This window comes from Dendropsophus ebraccatus, chromosome 10 (assembly GCF_027789765.1).
Source record: "Dendropsophus ebraccatus isolate aDenEbr1 chromosome 10, aDenEbr1.pat, whole genome shotgun sequence".
In the NCBI taxonomy this organism is placed as follows: Eukaryota; Metazoa; Chordata; class Amphibia; order Anura; family Hylidae; genus Dendropsophus; species Dendropsophus ebraccatus.
In genome coordinates this window covers 45,328,928-45,347,630 of record NC_091463.1, presented here as the reverse complement: position 1 = coordinate 45,347,630, position 18,703 = coordinate 45,328,928, and the positions used below count along the sequence as shown (strand labels likewise).

Below are 18,703 nucleotides of genomic sequence, written 5' to 3'. Positions count from 1 at the left end.
AAAAAATCGATAATGTGTTTTGCGAGACAAATCCCTTCTTTATATCCAGATATGTATACATTGGTAACAAAACTGCTATAATACAGGTAAAAGCAAACAATATTGGAACCGCCCCACCCCCACAAAAGGGGCAGAGCCAAACAATGTCTCACACACGCAAAATTACAAAAAGTTTAAAGTTTAAAAAACTTTATTTACACTTTTCTGCTTTTTAATAAAAGCAAGTACCTTTTAAGCAATTTGCAGCTGAAATCCAGAGTTTTATTCTTGCACATCAGACAGCACAGGAGTTAATCTGGAGAGGCATCAACTCAACATTAACAGAGAAGTCCAGCGTATTATAAAATCCAGCATCCGGCAGAGTCGTGACACTGCATAGATGAGTTCGATGCCCATAGAGAATGAATGGAGCCGTCATTCTCTATGGGAGTCGGACAAATCTCAGCAGCGCGCGTGCCAGGCTTCCGACGAGGATATCTCTGTCTCAGGAGCGGCTCCAGGAGCGGGACTTGGCGAGATGGGGTAAGTATCCGGGGCTCTAGCGGGGGTCGGGCGGCCTTCACCCCGGCACAGGGGGAAGGGGGGGGACAGGTTCCCTTTAAATAAGCTCCCGAAGTAATCATATATACTTTGTGTACATGATTGTGACACCTGGACTTTATTTTTGCAATATAAATCACATTATGCTTATCTTGAAAAATATTTTTTTTTGTATGTCTGTTTAATGTGATTTTGCAGCAAATTCACAAAATCGCTGTTAAAAAAATGCAATTTTACAGCAATCTGGCTAAACTGACATTTTTTACTGTAAATTTGTAGTCAAAAACTATTTTAGCCACAATTGCTCTAATTGATGTAAAATATCACCATTTTTATTGTGAATTTTATTATGACATTCTGGATCTCAATATAATTCAGCTAAAACAGTGACACCTAGTGGCCAATAATATAACAGAAAACAAAATTCTTTTTAACCCCTTAACGACATCGGGCGTAAACTTACGCCCTCGCGCCCTGGTACTTGGCGCATCAGAGCGTAAATTTACGCCCGATGTTTCCCAGATCGCTGCGATCGGGGAAGATGGCCTGCTATAAATCATAGCAGGCCATCTTAGCTTCTCGGCACGGGGGGTGGTTAACACCCCCCGTGCTTACGATCGCCACTATAGGCTGATCAATTCAGATCAGCCAATAGCGGCGATCGGAAACTTTGGAAAAAAATTGCGGTCGGTGCTGTCCGAAGACGGCACTGACCGCCATTACTGTAAAAAGTAATGGTGGTCACCGCGCCACCGGCCCGATCGCCGTGAACGGCCGGCTGGCCGTTCACGGCGATCGGGCCGGTGGCACGGCGATCAGAGTCCCACAAAATAAAAAATACCTGCCCTGGACCCCTCAGCTAGGTAGCTGAGGGGTCCAGAGCAGGTATTTGTACATTACTCACCTGTCCCGGGGTCCTGATCGGCGTCTTCCGGGTTCGCGGCGTCCTCCGTCTTTCCGGCGCGTCTTCGGATCTTTCCGGCGGTCCCCGTCGTTTTCTTTCGGCTATTTTCGGCTCCAGCCTTGTCATTTTCCGGATTTTGCGCTCTGCTGCCCTCTAGCGGCTGATATGTGTAATACACTTATCAGCAGCTACAGGGATGTTCAGAATGTAGAAATTTTTTTTTTCTATTTTCCGCACCCTATCGCCGCTGAGTGTTGATCAGCATCGCACGAAAGTGCGCTGCTAATCAGCAACTCCTCCTTTTTGGCGTAGGGTGTTTTTTTTCTATATTCTACTGCCACGGTCTGCTGATAAGTGCCGCGCATAAGTGCGGCATTTATCAGCAACGCCTTTGTTGGCGTAGGTTTTTTTTTTATACTTACTGTAAAAAAAACACGTAAAAAACACTACATTACACCACACTACATTGAATAAAGTTTGACACTACACCACTACATACCCCATATACCAATCCCCATATAAAGATGGCCCCCAGGGTGTTTTCGGCGTCAGAGGGATACGTTATTATTGCCTCCGACACCGAAACAGCCAGTGAGGATGAATGGGGGGATCCTTCTTTCCTCCATTCATCCTCATCATCCTCATCATCCAGTGACGTATCTGGGGGTAGCGTACGCTGCCCCCCAGACACGTCTTTTCCGCCAGTACCGTCCCAATAAGAGATGACGGTATGGCGTGAAATTCTCCAAACTCTGTGAGAGTACCTCAGGGTACACTTACAGATTTAGGTACGTGCACACTGCGGAATGGCGAAGGATAACCCTTCGTGCATTCCGCAGCTGGCACCCGCCGGCGGACTGATGCGGGCGCATGTCTCTATCCGTGTCATAGACTCCATTCTATGCACGGGCGGATTCCATCGTCCATCCAAAGAATGAATACGTTGGACGGAGAGCGGAATCCGCTCGTGCATAGAATGGAGTCTATGACACGCAGTGTGCACGTACCCTTAGAGTGTATGTAGGAAGGGACACCCGAATCCAGCCCCCAGAAGCCCCCTCCCCCCCCATCCTCGGAACAAGTGGAAAGATCGTCCGGGAACTGATCTTCCCACTGCTGGATAAAGGTTACCACCTGTACGGGGATAACTTTTATACCAGCACCCCCTCTTCTGGTCCCTTGCTGCCCGAGCTACTGAAGCTTGCGGCACGATCCGAACATATCAGAAGCAGTAACAGAGCCCTAATATTTAGCAGCTATGGAGCGGACCCAGCGCTTCTGGATATGAAGGACCCCATATCGCACCAGGGCAACATTTTCCAGGTGACGTCCCCCACACTGGAGAAAGGGAGACCCCAGAAGAAGTGCAGAGTGTGGCGTAACAGGGGGATCAGGAAGGACACCATTTTCCAGTGTGACACCTGTCCTGATCCCCCCCGGCCTCTGCATACTGGATCGCTTCAAGGCGTACCACACGTCATTGGGGTTCTACATTATCTAAATTCTGTCCCTTATTCCTATTTCAGGGGTCACGTTGATCCAGGGATTATTTTGATCGCCATTATGGAGTCGGGAAGGAATTTTTCCCCTGTGATGAGGCTACTGTCGTCTGCCTCACGAGGGTTTTTTGCCTTCCTCTGGATCAACACAGGTTGAATTTGATGGACACCTGTCATTTCCAACCTTATAAACTAATAATTGGCCTAACACCCCCAAATAAATTAGAATTGTCCCTTTTTCCCAGCTAAGTAGGTATGGCCGCCATTCCCATTAGAGGATGCCATGATGCAATTACAAAGCCTCTGTGCAGCCAGGACAGTAGAAACCCCCCACAAGTGACCCCATTCTGGAAACTACACCCGATAAGGAATCTAACAAGGGGGGCGGCGGGGATATGGCCCCCTGGTGACGGCCACATTTGGGACGTGAAAATTAAAAAAAATGGTATTTTTTATTTTCTCGGCACATGTTCTATGTAAGTGACTGTCACCAGTGGGGTCCATATCCTCACTGCACCCCTTGTTAGATTCCTTATGGGGTGTAGTTTCCAGAATGGGGTCACTTGTCGGGGGTTTCTACTGACCTGGCAGCACAGGAGCTTTGTAATTGTGACATGACCTCCGTCCTCCATTCCAGCCTCTAAATGGCGCTCTGTCCCTTTGGTGGCTTGCCCTGTGCCCATATGGCACATTATGCCCACATGTGGGGTATTTTTTGTACTCAGAGGAAACTACCCTACACGTTTTGTGTTAATTTTCTTTTTTAACCCCTTGTGGAAATGGAAAAAATCAAGGCTAGACCAACATTTAGTGTAATTTTTGTAAAATTTTTACTCTAAATCATTGATCTTGTCATGATTTTTTCATTTTCACAAGGGGTTAAAAGATAAAAAAAAAAAAACAATAAATGTGTAGCGCAATTTCCCGAGTACGTAAATATCCCACATGTGGACATAAAGCGCCATGCGGGTGCAGGGTAAGCCTCCAAAGAGAAGGAGCGCCATTTCGTTTTTGAAGGCTGGATTTGGATGGAATGGATTTCGAGGGGCCATGTTGCATTCAAAAGGCCTCTGTGTTGCCAAGACAGTTGAAACCCCCCACAAGTGACCCCATTATGGAAACTACACCCCTCAAGGAATGTAACAAGGGGTGTAGTGAGCATATGGACCCCACTGGTGACGGGCACAAATGTGGAACAATGTGGCGTGAAAATGAAATATTACTATAATGTTGGTTTAGCCTTGAATTTATCATTTTCACAAGGGGTTAAAAGAGAAAAAACACACACAATATGTGTAGAGCAATTTCCCCCGAGTCCGTAAATACCCCACATGTGGACATAAAGCGCCATGTGGGCGCAGGGCAAGCCTCCCAAGGGAAGGAGCGCCATTTGGATTTTGGAGGTTGGATTTGGCTAGAATGGATTATGAACGCCATGTCGCATTTACAGAGCCCTCCTGCTGCCAAAACACTGGAAACCCCCCACAAGTGACCCTATTCTGGAAACTGCACCCCTCAAGGAATCTAACAAGGGGTGCAGTGAGGATATGGACCCCTTGATGACGGGCACATTTGTGCCATGAAAGTGAAAAAATTAAATTTTTTACTTTTACGTCACATTGTTCCACATTTGTGCCCGTCACCAGTGGGGTCCATATGCTCACTGTGCCCCTTGTTAGATTCCTTGAGGGGTGTAGTTTCCAGAATGGGGTCACTTGTGGGGGGTTTCCAGTGTCTTGGCAGCACGAGGGCTCTGTAAATGCGACATGGCCCTTGAAATCCTTTCCAGTGAAATTCAGCTTCCAAAAGCCAAATGGCGCTCCTTCCGTTTGGAGGCTCGTCCTGCGCCCCCTTGGCACTTTATCGCCACATGTGGGGTATTTCCGTACTCGGGAGAAACTGCGCTACACATTTTGTGTCTTTTTTTTCCTCTTATCCCTTTAAGAAAATGAAAAATTGAAGGCTAGAAGAACGTTTTAGTGTAAAAAATAAATTTTTATTTTTTCACGCCATATTGTTCGGAAAATCTGTGAAGCACCTGTGGGGTCCAAATGCTCACCGCACCCCTTGTTACATTCCTTGAGGGGTGTAGTTTTCTAAATGGTGTCCTTTTAGGGGTGTTTTTTAGGTTTTGGCACCCCAGAGCCTCTGCCAACCTGAAGTGGTACAGTCAGAAATGACCAAATATATCTGAGGCTTGTGGTTGCGTCAAATAGCGCAATAGGGCCACATATGGGGTATTTCTATAAACTGCAGAAACGGGGCAATAATTATTGGGGTGCATTTCTCTGGTAATAGGTTTATAATTATGAAAAATATTTGATTACAATAAAATCTCTGCACAGAAAATTAAAATTTTCAAATTTCTTACACACTTAGCTTTTATTTCTGTGACTCCCCTAAAGGGTTAAAACACTTTCTGGATATGCTTTTGCAGAGTGTGGGGGGTGCAGTTTCTGAAATGGGGTGCTTTGTGGGGCTTTCTAACATACAGGCCCCTCAAATACACTTTAATAAACCTGAACAGGTCCCTAAAAATATCTGATTTTGAAATTTTACTGAAAATTTGCTGCTAATGTTTTAAGCTTCCTATTGTCTAAAAAAAATGAAAGATCGTTTAGTAAATGCCGCCACCATAAAGTAGACATGTTGCTTATGCTATTTAATATATAATTTATGTGGTATAACCACTTTCTGTATACGCAAAAAAGTTTCAAAGTTGGAAAAATGCAGTTTTTCACATTTTTTCACATTATTTGGGGTTTTTTCATAAAGATTCGTTATGAGTATCGACTCCAATTTACCAGAAATGTAAAGTACAATATGTCACGAGAAAACAATCTCAGAATCAGCCGGATAGGTAAAAGCATCCCGAAGTTATTAATGAATAAAGTGACACTGGTCATATTCATAAAATTTGTCTCTGTCATTAAGGCCATTTCAGGCTCTGTCCTTAAGGGGTTAAATGAAGTGAATTACAAATATGTTAAATATTGATGCCTCTGTCAGAATATGCAAAGTAGTTTTTATGACAGAGCCCATTTATTTAAAGGAGTTATCCAGAGAGCAGAAAAGGTCCTGCCTGTTCTGCTCTCTAATGCTTTACTTCTTTCCTCACGTATGTTTTGAGCCTGGTAATCAGCTGAATCAATACCTGCATGCAATTTCCAATAACTGCCCCCCTGCCCCCTCTCGTCTTGGAAGCTGCCTTCCGTATTTTAGAGCTTAAAACATAATCAGAAACTAATAAAGTGGTCATTCAAGACTAGAAAAAACAGCTATTTTACTACACAGTTCTGCAAAAAAAGCTGACATGTTTTCCAAGGCCTGGACAACCCCATTAAAGGAAAACTCTGCCCAAAAGTATTTTTTAATATGTTACTACTTATAGAAAGTTAGACAAATTCCTATTGTACATTAATTATGGGAAATGCACATATACTGCTATTTCCCTTAATTTAGTAGATAATGGAGACCTCAAATTCTCTGAAATACTGTGACGTCACAAATCAGGTGTAATTCCAATGGAGTGTCCAGCAGGAGGCGCACTATATATAGAATTCAAGAGAACCATTGGTTTCTATATATAGTGCGCCACTGCTGGACACTCTGGACTATGGAATAAATGGCTGTCAATGTAAAACTGTTTGCACTGTTACACACTGTACTACTCCCCCATTATCTGCTCATAGTATGAACAGATGATGGAAAAGTAGTACCAGGGCCATGCCCATCACCAACCCGAACCCCCCCCCCCCCACCGCCACCACATATGCTGTGTACTACTTCCCCATCATTTGCTCATACTATGGGTAGATGATGGGGAAGTAGGACCAGGGCTATCCTTATCACCGCAGCACTGATGCCGAGCCTGCCACTGATCCTGAAGCAGCATTCCGGAGCTCTGGATCACTATTTCCGGGGCCTACTTCCTCCATTAGACCGGGGCCTCAATTACAGCACCGGGCCCGGCGGAATCCCCTGCGCTGCCGCTGATGCCTGACCCTGCTGTCACTCACACTGCATACCTCCGCAGGCCTCAATTACAGCAGCGGACCCGCTCGGCACGCAGGAGCTGCTGTAATTCATTCTTCAGCACGGACAGGGCAGGAGCGCGCGCCTCCCATAGACTCCCATTATTAGCGGGAGGCTAACGGCATTCCGCGGCGGACAATTCCGCAGCAGAATTCCGCTAGTTTTGCTCAGTGGGAACGGGGCCTAAGTGTAAAAAAGAAAAGTGTTATTATTAGTAAAAAGCCCCCTCCCCTAATAAAAGTCAGAATCCCCCCCCTTTTCCCATGTTTTTAATAAAAGTAAATAAATAAACATGTTTGCTATCACCGCGTGCGTAATCGCCCGAACCATTAATTAATCACATTCCTGATCTCGCACGGTAAACGGTGTAAGCGCAAAAAAAGTGCTAAATTGCGCATTTTTGGTCGCATCAAATTCTGAAAAAATGTTATAAAAAGCGATCAAAAAATCATATATGCGCAATCAAGGTACCGATAGAAAGTACATATCATGGCGCAAAAAATGACACCTCACACAGCCCCATAGACCAAAGGATAAAAGTGTTATAAGCCTGGGAATGGAGCGATATTAAGGAACATATATTTGTTAACAATGGTTTGAATTTTTTACAGGCCATCAGATAAAAGAAAAGTTATACATGTTACATATCGTTTTAATTGTAACAACTTGAGAAACATGCATAACACGTTTTACCCCAGGGCGAATGGCGTAATAACAAATACCCCCCAAATAAAAGAAATGTGTTTTTTTGTTCAATTTCACCACACATTGAATTTTTTCCTGGTTTCGCAGTGTACTTTATGCAAAAATTCAGCCTGTCATTGCAAAGTACAATTAGTGACACAAAAAATAAGGGCTCATGTGGGTCTCTAGGTGGAAAAATGCAAGTGCTATGGCCTTTTAAACACAAGGAGGAAAAAACTAAAATGCAAAAACGAAAAGTTGCTCCGTCCTTAAGGGGTTAATTCCATAGAGTGTCCAGCAGGGGCGCACTATAGAAGTCAATGGTACTCATTGAATTCTATATATATATGTCACGGTATTTTAGAGAATTTGAAGTCTCCATGATCTGCTAAATTAAAGGACAACTCCCACGAAAAAATTTTTTAGCTTATTTAACACACATTACAAAGTTATATAACTTTGTAATGTGGTTAAATACCCGGTCTGGCCCCCTTCCCCCACTTTCGGACCCCCGACCCCCCCGCCCGGAAGTTAAAGAATATATACATTACCTATTACGATTGTCACGGTCCTCTTCTCCCGGGCGGCATCTGGTGACGACGACGTCAGAGCCGGGGGGCGGTCCGGGTCTTCTTCCTCCTCGGCGTCCTTATAGAGAGTGAATGGGACGGAAAAGGCTGCTGGTGCACATGCGCACCAGCAGCCTTTTCATTGGCTGGAGCGCATCACATGGCTTCCAGCTTCGTCAGCCCTGATTGGCTGAGGTTGCTGGAAGCCATGTGATGCACTCCAGCCAATGAAAAGGCTGCCAGTGCGCAAGCGCACTGGCAGCCTTTTCCATCCTCAGGACCCGGAAATCAGAGACATCGCTGGACGGCGGTGATGGTGAGGCGGACGGCGGTCGAATGGAGTGGCGATCGTCACCGGAGGGATGGTGAGTATGGTGTCTGTGTGTGTCTGTGTTTTTTTTTGGGGGGGGGGGGGGGGGTCCCGCGGGAGTTGTCCTTTAAGGGAAATAGTAGTATATGTGCATTTCCCATAATTAATGTACAATAGGAATTTGTCTAACTTTCCATAAGTAATAACATATTAAAAAATACTTTTGACCGAACTTTTCCTTTTCCTTTAACTTTTTCCTTAAATCTCTTTTTTTTTATACCTGTAGCAATAATTCCCTGAGTCGTTGTAGCTGGGATTCAAGTTGTTTGTTGTGATCCTCCAATATTTGCATACGGGTCTCTAGGCGATTTTTGTGATGTCGCAGTATCCGTGCCTCGCTTAACAATTCTTCACTTTGTATGTCACCGCTGCCGCTGCCCCCAGAGTCAGGTGAAACTTCCCCAAATAAGGCACCTTCTCCGACCTCTGCATGCTGCCATTTCAATCTTTTTAACTCTCCCTGAAGAATTCTGCAGAGAAAGAAGGCTGTTGAAGGCTCTAATATATAATGTAGAATACAAATAAACTTATTTACAATGACTGTTTCTTGTGTACTCTTATGTGAGATTACTGTTTGGCCATGTTCACATGCAGCTTTTACATGAACTTTGAGGCAAAAAATACACTAATTTTATGTCTACAATTCTTCTCTATGAATTACACTGAATACTGCAGTAGGGTTTTTTTTTGCTAGAAAATTGCAAGCAAAGACAACGTTTGCATAAAATAGTTTAAAAAATGCACATTAAACACGCTAAGAAATTCCACAAACGGTTTCAAAAATGCTATGCAAAACAAAAATAAAATGCTCCAAATGCAATTACAAAACACTTGGAAATTTGAGGCATGTTTTTATTGTAAAGTTTTTTGAGCCTCATAATACAGTGGGAACACAACCTTCATATTGCTTTTATATAAAGTAGGTACACAAAGAAACCTATCCCTCCAAGAAGCCTCCCAACCAAGATAAGCATAAAGTCATCCATATACCAATTATACCTGACCAAATAAATTGAAAAGGATTTGTCAGCCTAAAACATTTTGTTTTTTTGTTTCATTTCTACATAATGTTTAGCTAGTGATGATTATTATTTTTTTACACAAAGGCATTTATCCTACAATCAAAGACACAGCTTTAGGTTCAGATGAATTGCACCACAGTGACAACAATAAATGTACTTAAATTACTAGTGTCAATGTGATAGTACTTAACTTTTGTGTACATTTATTTAAAATACTACGGACTACTCGACAGTACCTAACTCTTATTCTGCTCAGGAATAAAAACAATTATTGTGACATGACAATGAAATCCTGCCTAACAAACACAAGGAACAGTTCTGTGGCATCTCCATAATAAAACTTTGTTCAGAAGGAAATTCAAACAATTATGAAACAAGAATACTACTTGGGATAAAAACAATTATTATTGTGAGCATCACAATATTATTATGACAGCAAAATAGGAAAACTCTGCCTTGAAATAAAGACAAACAACATCAATATGGAACCATGCCTAAGAACAAACAAAATCACCCAATGGCCAGTCCGGGCAGGACTCTTCTAAGCTGTATAACTAGATTCAGGAAGATGACCTAGCAGTCCTTTTGACCCTTTGTGGGTTGTTTTCTTCTCTTATCTGAAGTCTGGCTACACTAGGCCTACTAAGACTGCAAGATCAATTCAGTACCCAGAAATATGCAGACAGTAATATAGCTGACCAACAAAACAACATCTCAAACAGCTCAGAAAGCTCACACAAGCAGGCTCTCTATGTGCAGTGCAGAGAGCCTGTGATCATAGCACATCCTCACTTGCTGTAGTCTGCTGTGTTGTCTTTATTACTAACCCCTTATATTCTCATCTGTCTTTAAAATATACACTCAAGGCACAGACAAAATCATTACTTCCAACCCTGCTCTGTTATTGCTAATACCTGGACCCCCCTCCGCCATCAGGGAAAGCCTGCTGCGTCCCTTTCTGACAGCTTCTCACACTCCAGTGTCTCGTCATCCCGAGACACTAGAAATCAACAGTCCCTTCATCCGTAAACAGAAATTATGAGTTATGATAATACCTGTTTTCATGTTCCAGTTGGGAAAGTATTTTTTCTAACTCCCCTTGTTCTTCTTCTGGATTTAGTCCTTCCACTGTCTGTGTAGTACATGGATCTCGGTCTGTAATAGGACTGGAGTGGCGTAGTAAGTACTGATCCTCATCACTGGTCACATAGGAAATAAAATGCATAAATCTTGACAATGCAATCATTCGATAGTAAGTGCAATACGAGTGTTTAAGTCTCAAGGCTCATTAACTCATTAACTTTAGGTAGGCTCAAGATAATATGATGACTTAGGATGGTATTACACGGCCCAATGGTCAGGGTAAAAAAGTGGCAATCTGCTAGATCGGAGCTCACTTACAGAGCCTATTACATGGCTTTATTATTGTTCTGCATGAACATTGCATTGATTGTATTTGGGATTCCCTGCTCACCACAGCTGCCATCGACACTTCTGATACGGTCTCTAAAGTGACAGGCCGCTTAGCCAATCACTGGCCGAGATGGGACATTGCCGCGGTCAGTGACTGGCTGAGCAGCCTGCCACTTCTGAGATGGGTTGGGAAGTGCTGGAGGTGGCTGCAGTATGAGGGGAATCCCAGAAACAAGCCAAGAGTTGACCAAGCATATGGACAGGTAAGCATATGTTCTTTATTATTTTCTACACTCGCATCAGCGCTCTACTACACGTAGCGATGAGCAGTCGGCGGCTGATAATTTTCAAACATTCTGAAAGAAAATAATCAGCCGATGATCGGCTCCTCGGTTGATTGTTGTCTTTATTACATGAAGCAATATCTTCCCCATTCTGCCTGATTAGGCAGATAATCACCCAGTGTAATGGGAACTTAAAGAGAACCTATCACCTAAAACTAACTGTCCCTATTATCAAAGGTCATCTCTCCCTAATTCTATTTATGAGGATACAGACTGCCTTTACCTAATCCTTTATTCCGGTGCAGTAATGCCGGGCGGCGCCATCTTGATGACGTCGCACTGGAACGCACCGCTGGAACGCAAGTGACGTCATCAAGATGGCGAAGGCCGGCATTACTGCACCGTAACAAAGGATTAGGTAAAGTATAAGATAAACTGCAAATGCAGTCTGTATCTTCATGAAGTCTATTTATTAAGATACAGACTGCATTTGCAGTCTGTATTTTATACTTTACCTACTCCATTGTTCCGGTGCAGTAATGCCGTCCGTCGCCATCTTGAGTTGTGTTCCAGCATGACGTCATCAAGATGGCAGTGGCTAGCATTACTGCACCGGAACAAAGGAGTAGGTAAAGTATAAAATACAGACTGTAAATACAGTCTGTATCTTAATAAATAGACTTCATGAAGATACAGACTGCATTTGCAGTCTATATCTTATACTTTACCTAATCCTTTCCACCGATACAGTAATGTCGGACGCCGCCATATTGATTACGTTACTTGCGTTCCACCGCTGGAACGCAAGTGACGTAATCAAGATGGCGGCGCCCGGCCTTGCTGCACCGAACAAGAGGATTACGTAAAGTATAAGATACAGACTGCAAAGGCAGTCTGTATTTTCATTTTGTCTATTTATGAAGATACAGACTGCTTTTGCAGTCTGTATCTTTTACTTTACCCAATCCTCTTGTTCGGTGCAGCAAGGCCTGGCGCCGCCATCTTGATTTAGTCACTTGCGTTCCAGCGGTGGAACGCAAGTGATGTCATCAAGATGGTGGCGCCCTGCCTTGCCACTTTTCATGACGGGAGTTTCCTGTCTCGCGCCTCTTTTGAAAAGAGCCGTCGCGAGACAGAGAAGTATAAAGTGAATAATTAAAAACCGCAGCTTTAAAATAATTATATTTACAAATATTAATAAAATTATTATTTACATCTAATTAGGGGAATTTTTTTTAATCTTTCTCCATGATTGGTTCTCTTTAAAGAGGTTGCCTGGGCAGCGAGGGTATTCTTAAACGGTGTGACCCACTGTCACCGCAGATTTTCTGAATTTGCAGTCCTCACTGCAGTTGTATTCTTATACTTACGTAGGCATGTCATTGAGTGGCTATGACTATACAGGGTCCGCACAATGGTGCCTAATAATAAATGGGGCGGCACAGAGGGGACTAATACTATATGGGGGCTACAAAGAGGGACCTCATACAATACAGGGGCTGGCAGGCCTTTGTCAGGACCCTGGCAGCCATGGCAACCAGGGGCTCGCAGCAATCACGGTAATCTCTGGAAACAGAGGGAGCACACACACACCCCTTTCAACTCCTGTATATTCAGTGGTTTACTTGGTAATTATTCTCACAAAGCTTTCTTACAGCTTTCTCAGAGCTTTGATTTCTCCAACTCTTCTCTCAGTTGTTATTGCAATGAGAAAAGATGTTTTGAACATTAGATATCTGAGAGATATTTCGTGTATGGGCTCGAATAGTTGTTTTGAGAGGACTAATAGAACTATGTTTAGGCCTCATCTTTTAACCCATCTACAGTATGGTCGGCAATATGGCTGTCACCTTAAGTGGTAGTGAATGTGATATTTTTTATTATGTTTATTTACTTATTTACGGAATACTTGGTTTTGCACACCCATCTGTTTACATGTGTATTTTGTCAGATGTATTTTGTGGTTATTATATAATGAATAACTACAATTGTGGCAGTAATACTCACAGGCTGTCATCAGGAGAAAGGCTATCAGTGAAGAAGGAGCAGTTCTGATTTTCCATCTCAGCAAGTCTGTTACAGAAAGAAAGGAAAAATAATTTGTTGCAAGACACATGAAGAATAACATGAACAGATAAAGGCTATATTAAATGTATTTATATATTATGTCTGAAAAATTATGTAGCTTTTAAAGATCATGGAACCATCATGCCGCCTAATCAAATTGATTTGGGGCCACTTCTAAGGGCATTATCTAATGTTGTGTATACATAGAGAGATTTATCTGACAGATTATTTAAGCCAAAGCCAGAAATTGATTTAAAAAGAGGAGAAATCTTAGCCTTTCCTTTATGACCTGTTCTCCGTTTATAGTCTGTTCCTTGCTTTGGCTTCAAAAATCTGTCAGATAAATCTCTCTGTGTAAAGGCACCCTAAGTAGTCCTTATTTTTACCATTCAAACCTGTTCAGTATTCAGGATTTTGCTGCACGTCACTACCATCACCTATTTTACTTTTGCTGCATGATCAACAAAAGACAGTGGGCCACATGTATCATCCGGCGAATGGATGATTTTCGGCGGAAAGTGCCGATTTGCGTCTTTTTTTAAGCAAAAATGGCGGATTTGCGAATAAAATATTCGCAAATCGGCACTTTCCGCCGAGTACGCCAGGGGGCGGAAAGGGGGCAGAAAAGGGGCGGAGAGTGGGCGGAACGGAGGGCGCGGATTTATCATCCGTTCCGCCAAAATGTATGCCGAAAACCTACTCCAGTCCTCAGCTGGCGTAGGTTTTCGGCGGTGCGCAACGGCGCGCACGGGATTTATGTAGAGGCAGTCCGCCTCTACATAAATCTCCGTAGCGCCGGAGCTGCGGGGGCATTTTTACGTCCGGCGTAAAAAACGCCGGACTTAATAAATGCCTTCCAGTAACTTTCTAAGTTCTTTATTCACTATTATTATGTTCACCCTTTAGGTTAAATAATGTTATTGTTTTACAGCCTGGGTGATTACACAAATGCAGCAATACCAAGGTTTTCTTACCATTACCAGGATTTTCGTGCAACCCTGGATTTTATTATTTTGTGAATGAGATTGTTTGGTGCAGTGGGGGCAGTAGTACAGGTAATTGCAGAAAATCTGCACTGTGCTCTATAGGAATGTAACAGCAGGTTAGATTCTTCTTATCCGCTGTTAAGTTCCCTTTAAGCACATACAGTATGAAGTTAGGCAGCTTTATAAATAGTGTTTATTTTTCTTTTCTTAACTTTTTTTTCTATGGCCACTTAGCTGCAATCAGGGGGGGTTGTATTGCATATTGAATTGCAGCCTTTCCTCCACACGTGGGGTTTTGTGGTATGCACCAGGACTTTGTGATTTAGCCATTTGTATTGCATTTATGTAGGATGGATTTATCCCCTTGTGAGTGACAGAATCTCCCAAAAAATTCCTGAAAATCACATTGTTTGATTCTCAAATAATAATTTAGCATTGCATGAAATAAGGATTTGATACAATAGAAAAACATGACTTAATATTTGGTACAGAAACCTTTGTTTGCAATTTCAGAGGTCAGACTTTTCCTGTAGTTCTTCACTAAGTTTGCATTGACTGCAGCAGGGATTTTTTTCCCATTCCTCCATACAGATCTTTTCCAGATCTTTCAGTTTTCGGGGCTGTCACTGGGCAACATTGAGTTTCATCTCCCTTCAAAGATTTTTTTTGAGTTCAGGTCTGGAGACTGGCTAAGCCACTGCAGGACCCTGAAATGCTGCTTATGCAACAACTACTTTCTTGTTTTGGCTGTGTGTTTTGGGTCACTGTTTGGGCGGGTTCACACTACGGAATTCTCGCGGACAATGTCCGCGGAATTCCGTCAGCTGTCCGCCCGCACATCTGGGTGCCTTTCCGCCAGCCCCATAGACACCATTCTATGGGCCGGCGTATTCCGCTATACGCTGAAAGAAGTGTCATGTCACTTCTTTCAGCGGATTGCAGAATACGCCGGCCCATAGAATGGTGTCTATGGGGCCGGCGGAAAACGCGTGCCCGTGCGGGCGGACAGCTGACGGAATTCCGCAGACATTTTCCACGAGAATTCCTCAGTCTGAACCCGCCCTTATGCTGGAAAACCCAGCCATGACCCATCTTCAATGTTCTTAAGGAATTAGGCTGTTGTCAAAATCTTGCAATACGTGGCCCTATCCATCTTCCCTTCAAAACAGTGCTGTCCTGTCCCCTTTGCAGAAAAGCATCCCCAAAGAATGATGTATGTTTGTTGTTTCCGCACCCATGCTTCATTAGGACTGTGTTCTTGGGGTTGTACTCATACTTCTTCTTCCTCCAAACATGGTGAATGGAGTTGATACCAAAAAGTTCTATTTTTGTCTCATCTAACCACATGACCTTTTCCCAAGCCCCCTCTGGATCATTCAGATGGTCATTAGTGAAATTCAAACAGGCTTGAACATGTGCTGGGCTGAGCAGGGGGACCTTGCATGCCCTGCATCATTTTTATCCATAAATGCATAGTGTGTTACTAAGGGTAATTTGAGACTTTGGTCCCAGCTCTCTTCAGGTCATTGACCAGTTTCTACCATGTAGCTCTGGGCTGGTTCCTGACTTTTTTCCAGAATCATTCTTACCCTACAAGGCAAGATCTTGCATGGAGCCCCAGACCAAAAAAGACATAACAGTCATCCTGTATTTCTTTCCATTTTCTATTAATTGTGCCAACAGTTGTTGCCTTCTCACCAAGCTGCTTGCCTATCCCAGTCTTGTGTAGGTCTACAATTTTGTCACTAGTGTCCGTAGACAGCTCTTCAGTTTTGGCCATGGTGGAGAGGCTGGAGTGCGATTGATTAAGTGTGTAGACAGGTGTTTTTTATACAGAGGATGAGTTCAAACAGGTGCAAATAATACAAGTAATGAGTGCAGAGTTGAAGGGCTTCCTAAAGAAAGACAAACTTCTTAAAGAAAGACTAACTCTCAGTCTGTGAGAGCCAGTATTTTTACTGGTTGGTAGGTGATTAAAAACCTATTTCATGCAATAAAATGCAATTTTTTCTTATAGTTCTAAACATTCTGTCTCTCAAAGTTGAGCTGAAAAGTGTTGGGCTCATAGACTCATCACATGACACAGAGCCAGGAAAGGACCACGCTGAATGCGGTCTTCTCCCGGATGAATCTCACAATCAGTCATGGTCTGAACACTCAGACATAAACAACAGAAAAAATGACACAGCAGTATGGATCATTAAGCAGCCTAATGTTGAGTAACAATCTTATTATACAGACCTGCTGGCAAAGTGTTCTATCCTTGAATGTGTATCAGCATGGGGAAGCATTGGAGAAGACAATGGCCTGCAATATAGCATTAAACATTCTGGTTAAATCTGGTCACATTAAGGCTCAGTTTTAATCAGGGCTGTGGAGTTGGAGCTAATTTCGGTTCAACTCAGGAAAAATGTACCGACTACAGCTTTTATTTACAGATTTTATTTATAAGAAAACAGAAAAACACTTTATCACATACATTTTTAGTTAGAGAAGGTGAAGCTCTAAAAGTTGTTTTCTAATGATTCTATTTTCTGATTGTAATTTTTTTATTATATTTTTTTGTACATTGTTATGGGGCCTTAGCCGTTTTTTACAGCATTTAGTGACATTCTTTACGGCAAGCCTCATGGACATAGACGACAAAATACAGACTCTGTCCACTTAAAATGATTATGAAATATTACAGCAGCCTCCTCTTAACAGCTCTTGTCTCAGTTTTGCTTTAGCTCCAGTAGTGAGAATCAAAATTGCAAGATATCAGAATTATTATATAATATAGAGAAAAATTTAAAATTATTAAAAAAAATCCTCCCCAAAAATGTATTTAAAATATGTTTTACATAAAAAAAGGAAGAAGAAATTTTGTGATGACACATTCCCTTTAAGCCACTCTATGTCTGCCTGGACTGCACTTTGAAATAGGGCACCGACTGCAGGTTTAGGTGCTACCTACCCTGAGATACAACTATAAGTAGTAGTATTAGTAGCTATATCTAATACATATACAGCGGTACCTTGGTTTAAGAGTAACGTGGATTAAGAGAGTTTTGGTTTAAAAGCTCACAGTTTTTCAAAATTGTGCTTTGGTTTAAGAGCTCCCTGTACTGGGTGTAAGTGTGAGTGGAAGAGGGGCATGGTCTGCATAACGGGGTCTACAGCACTGTACTCTGACCCAGGAAGTTTCCCTCACCTTCCAAAACAAGAAACCTCCTTTGCGGGCACCACCAATGTAATCCTAGCTGAGTGCCAGCCACTAAACTCCAAAAGACATGATGCAAAAAACACAGAAATGAGTATAGAAAAACAGGCTGCACCTCAATATATAATATGCAAAAGTATGGCTAAGTTTATTTTACACAACCAAAGGATACAAACATTTAAAAACACCTAAAACAAGAAACTGAATCAAGCACAGAGCTAAATGAGGCTCAATGTGCAACCTCACCCCCCCCCCTTCCCGAGCAAAAAAGGAATAACATAACCCAGAGCTGTCTTATAAATAAGATTGGTAACCCACAAACAAATAGAACAAAAAAATATACGTGTATATATAAACCAATGAAATTATTGCAATCAATATACTACTGGAGATCAATAAATTGAGTAAGAGGATGAATGCAGGCAATAAGCCAATCACACCGGAAAGTCAATAAACAAAAAACATACGTATGAACAAATATGGTATCACAAAACTGCTCAGGGGGGTGGCAGGAACAGAAATTATTGAATGCAATAATTTCATTGGTTTATATATACACATATATTTTTTGTTCTATTTGTTTGTGGGTTACCAATCTTATTTATAACACAGCTCTGGGTTATGTTATCCCTTTTTTGCTCGGGGGGTGTGTGAGGTTGCACATTGAGCCTCATTTAGCTCTCTGCTTGATTCAGTTTCTGGTTTTAGGTGTTTTTAAATGTTTGTATACTTTGGTTGTGTAAAATAAACTTATCCATACTTTTGCATATTATATATTGAGGTGCAGCCTGTTTTTCTATACTCATTTCTGTGTTTTTTGCATCCCTCACCTTCCAAATCATAGCAGATCCACTTCAGGATAGGGCTTACATCAGGGGACAGGACTGTGGAATAAATCTCTTCATAGGTGTAACCCCTCTCTCCCCGGACAGAGAGTGCTGCATGTATGTGCCCACATCTGCCCTGCTCATTCCTTCATGCTCCCTGCAGTCTCTGTCCGCCCTTGTGTTTCCCATCCTCTCCATTACTGTACAGTAACTTATAATATGACATATTCAGCTGTTTCTAGATGTTTTTTTCATTTGTTTTACATGTTATTCTGAATAATAAATCATTAATTTTGGGGTG

At 42.4% G+C, this 18,703-nt stretch overlaps 1 protein-coding gene across 4 annotated transcripts in view; it reads right to left on the bottom strand.

Annotated features, from left to right (window-relative positions):
* DRP2 (dystrophin related protein 2) overlaps nucleotides 1–18,703 on the bottom strand; it is a 94,783-nt gene that overhangs the window by 8,295 nt on the left and 67,785 nt on the right. For all 4 annotated transcript variants that reach the window (XM_069944015.1, XM_069944013.1, XM_069944016.1 and 1 more), the window contains exons 18-21: nucleotides 16,615–16,680; nucleotides 13,328–13,393; nucleotides 10,679–10,822; nucleotides 8,822–9,071 (exon numbers count right to left, since the gene is read on the bottom strand). In XM_069944015.1, coding sequence (XP_069800116.1) covers nucleotides 8,822–9,071; nucleotides 10,679–10,822; nucleotides 13,328–13,393; nucleotides 16,615–16,680 — 526 coding nt within the window. The remainder of the gene's footprint in view (nucleotides 1–8,821; nucleotides 9,072–10,678; nucleotides 10,823–13,327; nucleotides 13,394–16,614; nucleotides 16,681–18,703) is intronic.